At 37.7% G+C, this 6,534-nt stretch overlaps 1 protein-coding gene across 1 annotated transcript; it reads left to right on the top strand.

The window, feature by feature from the left end:
- The first annotated feature begins 736 nt into the window (after nucleotides 1-736).
- Nucleotides 737-4,424, top strand: LOC118844371 (protocadherin beta-2-like). Its single transcript, XM_036752246.1, has one exon. It carries the CDS (start codon nucleotides 856-858, stop codon nucleotides 3,244-3,246), a length of 2,391 nt encoding a protein of 796 aa, XP_036608141.1. The 5' UTR covers nucleotides 737-855; the 3' UTR covers nucleotides 3,247-4,424.
- The last annotated feature ends 2,110 nt before the right edge of the window (nucleotides 4,425-6,534 follow it).

Here is a 6,534-nt window from a genome sequence, read left to right on the forward strand (position 1 = left end):
AAACAAGTGAAAAGTGCAGTGGCTCTCTATTCCATGCAACCAAAGAAAGCAAAATAATTTTTGGCACGTGGATCACACTTAGGCTTGCAGCCAAATGGAAAAGCTACATGGAATACTGTAAAAGACTTATACTGAGAAGCGTGGTAAAGATAAAATAACTATTTTAAGAACCTGTGGATTCAGAACCATCTCAGTATCCTATTCGTTATTTTCTGTTGCATTGAAATTTTTTAAAATAGAGATTCTTGACATTCCCTGTTATTACATCAATGTGACTAAAACTGAGAAAAGAAGACATGCCTCTCATTCTGAGATTAGTTGTGAATTTTGCTTTCTACTTAATTACATTCTTCTCTAATTTTGAAATTGTTCTGAGATTTATATATCATGAAAACACAGGTGTCCCAGGCCCACTACAGTTACATATAACTTTATAATAATTTGTGCGATGTTGGCGTGTGGTTCCCACAGCAAAATCAAATAACACGCCCTTTTAACTACAACGGGAGCTCAATATCTCCCTTTGAAAACTAAACACAAAAAGTATATCTGCCTGAGACAGAAATCTTTATGCCATTGAAAACTGGATTAAGAAAGTAAAATTCTCAATCAGGACGCACGGTGGCGCTGCAGGATAAGAAGGAGAATAAATGATTTGCAAAACAAAATTAAAAAAAATTGCATCCTCCTTTACTCTGTGACTCACACTGGCACTAGCTGGTAGAAAAAAGCGAGCTTTGTTAGCAGAAGCTGGTGGAGAGCAGGACCCCCAGAAGAAGTTATTTACCCACAGTCTACCGTAGTGTGCTGAGGTGTGGATTCAGATAAACCAAGAATATTTTTAAAGGTGTCGGCATGGAAGCAGACAAGAATACAATTCGGAAACAAAGGCAAGTTCTGCTTTTCTTTGTTTTGCTGTGCATGTCTAAGGCGGGTTCAGAACCCAGGAGATTTTCTGTGGCAGAGGAAATGGAAAGGGGCTCTTTTGTAGGCAATGTGGTTAAGGCCCTGGGATTAGAAATGGGGGAACTATCTCGTAGGGGCGTTCGGGTCGCTTTTAAAGGAGATAAACAGTATTTGCAGCTCAATCGTGAAACCTGGGATCTACTCATAAAAGAGAAATTGGACCGGGAGGAATTGTGTGGGCCTGCCGATTCCTGCTTATTACCTTTTCAGATATTACTAGAAAACCCGTTTCAAATTTTTCTGGCTGAGCTGCTAGTACGAGACATAAATGACCATTCGCCCGTGTTCCTGGACAATGAGATGCTACTGAAAATCCTCGAGGGCAGTCCTCCTGGAAAGATAATCCGTTTAGATGGTGCACAGGATTTGGACGTTGGGATCAACAGTCTCCAAAACTACACCATCAGCCCTAATTCCCATTTCCAAGTTCAAATACGTGCACGCAATGACGGCAGGAAGTACCCAGAGCTGGTGTTGAGCAAAGCTCTCGATCGAGAGGAACTGCCTGAGATCCGATTAATTCTCACTGCCTTGGATGGTGGGTCCCCGCCCAGGTCTGGGACTACCCAAATTCGAGTTCTTGTAGTGGATGTCAACGATAACACCCCTGAGTTTGAGAGACAGAATTATGACGTGAAGATTCCCGAAAACAGCCCCCCAGGCTCCCTGGTTGTGGAGGTGCATGCTACAGATTTAGATACAGGAAATAACGGAGAAATATTTTACATATTTTCCGATGCTTCTGAAGACATTCGCAAAACTTTTAAGATAGATCGATCTTCAGGTGAAATTTCACTAATAAAAACAGTGGATTTTGAAACAACTCAATATTATGAAATTGATATTGAAGCCATAGATGGTGGGGGCCTTTCTGGAAAATGCACAGTCCTAATCCATGTGATAGACTTGAATGACAATCTCCCCAAACTGACTATGTCCTCACTTACCAACCCAATCCCAGAGAATTCACCAGAGACTGTGGTAGCTGTTTTCAGGGTTTCAGATCTAGACTCTGGGGAAAATGGAAGGGTGGTTTGCTCCATCCAGGATGATCTTCCATTTGCCCTGAAACCTTCTCTGGAGAACTTCTATACATTGGTAACAGAAGAAGCACTGGACAGAGAGATCAGGGCAGAATATAACATCACTATTACAGTCACGGATTTGGGATCCCCAAGTCTCAAATCTGAGCACAATATCATGGTATTTCTTTCTGACATCAATGATAACTCCCCAGTGTTTACTCAGAGAGAATACAAACTGTATGTCCATGAGAACAACAGTCCTGCCCTCCACATTGGCAGTGTCAGTGCCATTGACAGGGACTCAGGAATCAATGCCAAAGTCACTTACTCTCTGCTGCCTCCAGAGACTGGAGACCTGCCCCTCTTCTCCTACATCTCCATCAACTCAGACAATGGACATCTCTATGCTCTCAGATCCCTGGATTATGAAGCCATCCAAACTTTTCAGTTCACTGTGAGGGCAGTTGATGGTGGTTCCGCATCTCTGAGCAGTGAGGCTCTAATTCAGGTTGTAGTCCTAGATGAGAATGACAACTCTCCCTTTGTGCTGTACCCCTTGCAGAATGGAACAGCTCCCTGCAATGACCTGGTACCCAGAGATGCAGAGCCAGGCTACTTGGTGACCAAGGTGGTGGCTGTGGATAGGGACTGGGGACAGAATTCTTGGCTTTCCTACCAGCTTCTCAAGGCCACAGACCCAGGACTCTTCACTTTGTTGGCCCACAGTGGGGAAGTTCATACAGCAAGGCCCATCAGTGACAGAGATGCCATCAAGCAGAGGCTCCTGGTGCTAGTGAAGGACAATGGGCAGCCACCTCTGTCCACAATGGCCACATTGAATGTGCTCCTGGTGGATGGCTTCTCTGAGCCCTACATTCAGCTTCCAGATGCAACCAAGGAGGAGGAGCAGAATGACTCCCTTACCACCTACCTAGTCATTTCTCTGGCCTCTGTCTCCTTTCTCTTCCTGTTCTCTGTTATTATATTCATTGCTATTCCCCTGTGGAAGAGGAATAGGGGTGCTAGTGATGGCAGTAGATTTGATTCAAATGGTCCTTTCCCAGGCTACTTGGTGGATGTCAATGGGACAGGGACCTTGTCCCAGAACTACCAATATGAGGTGTGTCTGACCAGTGGTTCAGGGACCAGTGAATTCAAATTCCTGAAGCCCATTATCCCCAGGATCCCTCCTCAGGATAATAGGAGGGATTTGGAAGAAAACCCATCCTTCAGGAATAGCTGTGACTTCAATTAGGGATAGAAATATTTTGCAATGCATTGCCATTATGTTTTGTCATTATTTATACCTTTTTATTTTCTATCTTACTCTGACAGAAGAATTTACTTTAAAGCCATATGTTATAATTTTTCATGTTCAACTTTCCCCTGCTACTCTCTCATTTTTATTTTTGGTTTTCTTTCTGTATGTGACTTTTGTCCAGGTTATGCTAGTCCCAAATCAATTTCTAGAAATGAATGAGCTACTTTATTTTTGCATTCTCATTTCAAACTTGGATGTTGACATTTTTGATGCAATTAAATTCACAAACTTTGTTTAGGACACTAAAACTTTTTCTCTGCCATAAACTACATTAGCTCTCTTAATATGTATTACTTGTTAGGAAATGTTTTCTAAGACTGCATTGTCTTAGACTTTCTTCATCTCAAGAAATGTAAATACACTTATCTTTAATCTAACTAGTGATTTATTGATAGCATACAATTTTTCAGTGGAACACTCAAGAGGATACAAGGAAATGTGCTTCTGCCTCACTGCCGCTGTTAGATCTCAGCCACTGAGTCTGAGAAGTGAAACCATCTCTACATAACCACAGACCATGCAAGCACCTCTTTTCAGACTATACAATGATTCTGAAATAGGAGGAGGCAATTTAGCACCCCATAGATGTTTATGAAGTGAACAGAGTGAACTGAAGTCTTTTTCAAATTGCCAGTCTTCAGATATGTTTGAATACAGGACTCAGCAATGAATCAATTAGCAAGCACTTATTGCCTATGCTATATCACTATCAGGTCAGAGGAGTAGGTCAGAGTAGTATGAATACAAAGACTAGCAAAAAAACAAAAACAAACCTCTTTTGTGTCAGGGCCTTTATTAAAAAGAAAAAAACTCACACCAAATGACTGATGAACCTATCCACATGTTCCTACTCCACCCTTTGGGTGAAGGAGCCCAGTGCATCTTGCCTGACTTTATCCTTGCCATCTCAGTGAGAACAACTCTGATTCTTCTGAAGCATATGTGCAGGTATCAGGGATGGATTTGTGGAGATATACCACACACACACACCCTTTTTTAAAAATCGTTGTACAATTTTCTTTATGATTGTGTTAATTATAATTTACTATAACTTCTTTTTTGTTATAGTCTTGGGAAATTGTATTTACTATTGTTGAAAGTAACTCCACACAAATGAACCTAAATTTGAATTCTAAAATAGTAATGATTGGAAAATGTAATAAAAATATCATCTGCATTAAAGAATTGATGAATTTTAAAAGGAGTGGTTCCTTACTAATAGTGATAGTATATGTGTGCTTATATGTATTTATGTGTATCATACATGTGCATATATGTATATAATTCCTTCTTAATTTCACCTAATTTTGCAATTACCATTGGATCTGCTGTGCTATTATTATTCACATTTTACAGATGAGTAAATTAAGGCAGTGTTTAAGTGACTGGCCCAGGATCATGTATCTAGTAGATGTCTATAGTCAGATTTGAACTCAGGTCTGTCCTGTCTTCAAGTATAGAACTCTATAAATTCTACTACCTAGCTGTCTCTAATTACCTTCCTTCATGAAGGTACTTAACAAAATCACTCTATATGGCAAGTTATTCCAAAGAGTTAATGTGCTAAGCTTTGGGGAAATTCAATACATCTCCCAGAAGAGAGCACACCCAGTTGATCTCCTGAGACTTTAGTAGCATTATGAATTAATGACAAGAACTAATATCCTTTACTATAAGACCAAGATGACAAGGAAACAAATAGAGCATAGATTTTAAAGGAGCTTTCTACTTGTAAAGTAGAATGTAGTATTTGATTTTTTAAAATAATATTTTTTCCTCATGACTTTTCATGTCCTTCTGAATAGTAAGGGATAGAGGAATTAAAGGATTGTGTCAAGTTTGCCCACACCAAAGCAAAGATTCAAATAAAAATAAATTTTAAAACTGTACATAAATGGAAAATTTCTATGATTTAAAAAATGAAAGTATATGTTAAAAATAAAAAAGTAATAAAAATTTTTAGGTTTACTTCTGGGTCCTCTTCTGAATAACTTTTTTTCCTTCTATGTATTTTTTATTTTGATGCTGTCATCATAATCACTACATACATAGTTATATATAGGATATAATTGTTGTCTGAAGTATTCTTTTTATAGTTTGCATTGCTTCATTTAAGTTTTTCCATATTTATTTGTATTCTTCATACTGCCTTTTCTTTTGGCATATATATATTATATTATATACTATATTATATTATACATTACATTAATATACTATATTATAATATATTTCATTAAATACCTACGTCACAATTGGTTGTCATTCTAGAATCATTGTTTCCAGTTTTGTTTTGTCTTTCTCTTAGAAATGGTGTTGCTAGGAATATTTTGTCCAATTGAACCTTTGTTTCAGTCAGTAACATGCTTAGTATTTGGGCCATGGTTCAGATGGCTCAAAGAGTGAGTTTTGTAGCTATTATTATATGATATTTGCTTTACAAAGTATTGTTTCAATTTACAATTCTTACAGCAATGTAGGACTTCTGCCTGTTTTCCCACCACAGCACCAGCTTTGAATTTTATAATTTCTTGTCTATTATTGTATCATTGTCAATGTAATTGATGTAAGATGATATCTCAGAGTTATTTTAAATTACATTGCTTTCATTAGCAGAAAGTTGGAACACTTTATGTTGTTTTTTAATAGGCTCTGTATCTTTTTTAAAGAACTAGATATTCAAATCATTTGTCCGCTTGCTATAGAAGAATGACATAATTAGAGGTGTTAAATGGGCTTCTTTAAGTGATAATGTATTTCCCAAAACTGGAGATTTTCAAGCTGAGGTTTTATGATAATTTATCAGGAAAGTTGGAGAGGCACTTGTGCTTTAGGTAAGGGATGAACAAGTGGAAGCAGATTGATTAAGTCAAAAGCTCTTAGTTTGGAAGGAGATAACTTGGGTTGGAATCCTCAATTTTCCACTTTCTACCTCTATGAATTTGAAAGAATCACTTAATTTCTTCATTTTCAAAGGAAGAGGTTGAACTAGTTACCCTCTAAGGTCCCTTTTAATTGTAAGTCTATGATCTTAAATGACTTCTGAGATCCCTTCCAAATATGAGGTGATATGAGTCTATGAAAAATTTGTTATTTAAGAAAATATTTACAAATTTATTTACACAAGATACAAATTTCATTGTGAAAAGTTTAAGGGAATGGCCAATCACAGACACTTTTATTAAGAATGAAGAATGTTTTAAGTTTGGTGATGTTAGTTATTCT

Source organism: Trichosurus vulpecula, chromosome 3 (assembly GCF_011100635.1).
Source record: "Trichosurus vulpecula isolate mTriVul1 chromosome 3, mTriVul1.pri, whole genome shotgun sequence".
Classification (NCBI taxonomy): domain Eukaryota; kingdom Metazoa; phylum Chordata; class Mammalia; order Diprotodontia; family Phalangeridae; genus Trichosurus; species Trichosurus vulpecula.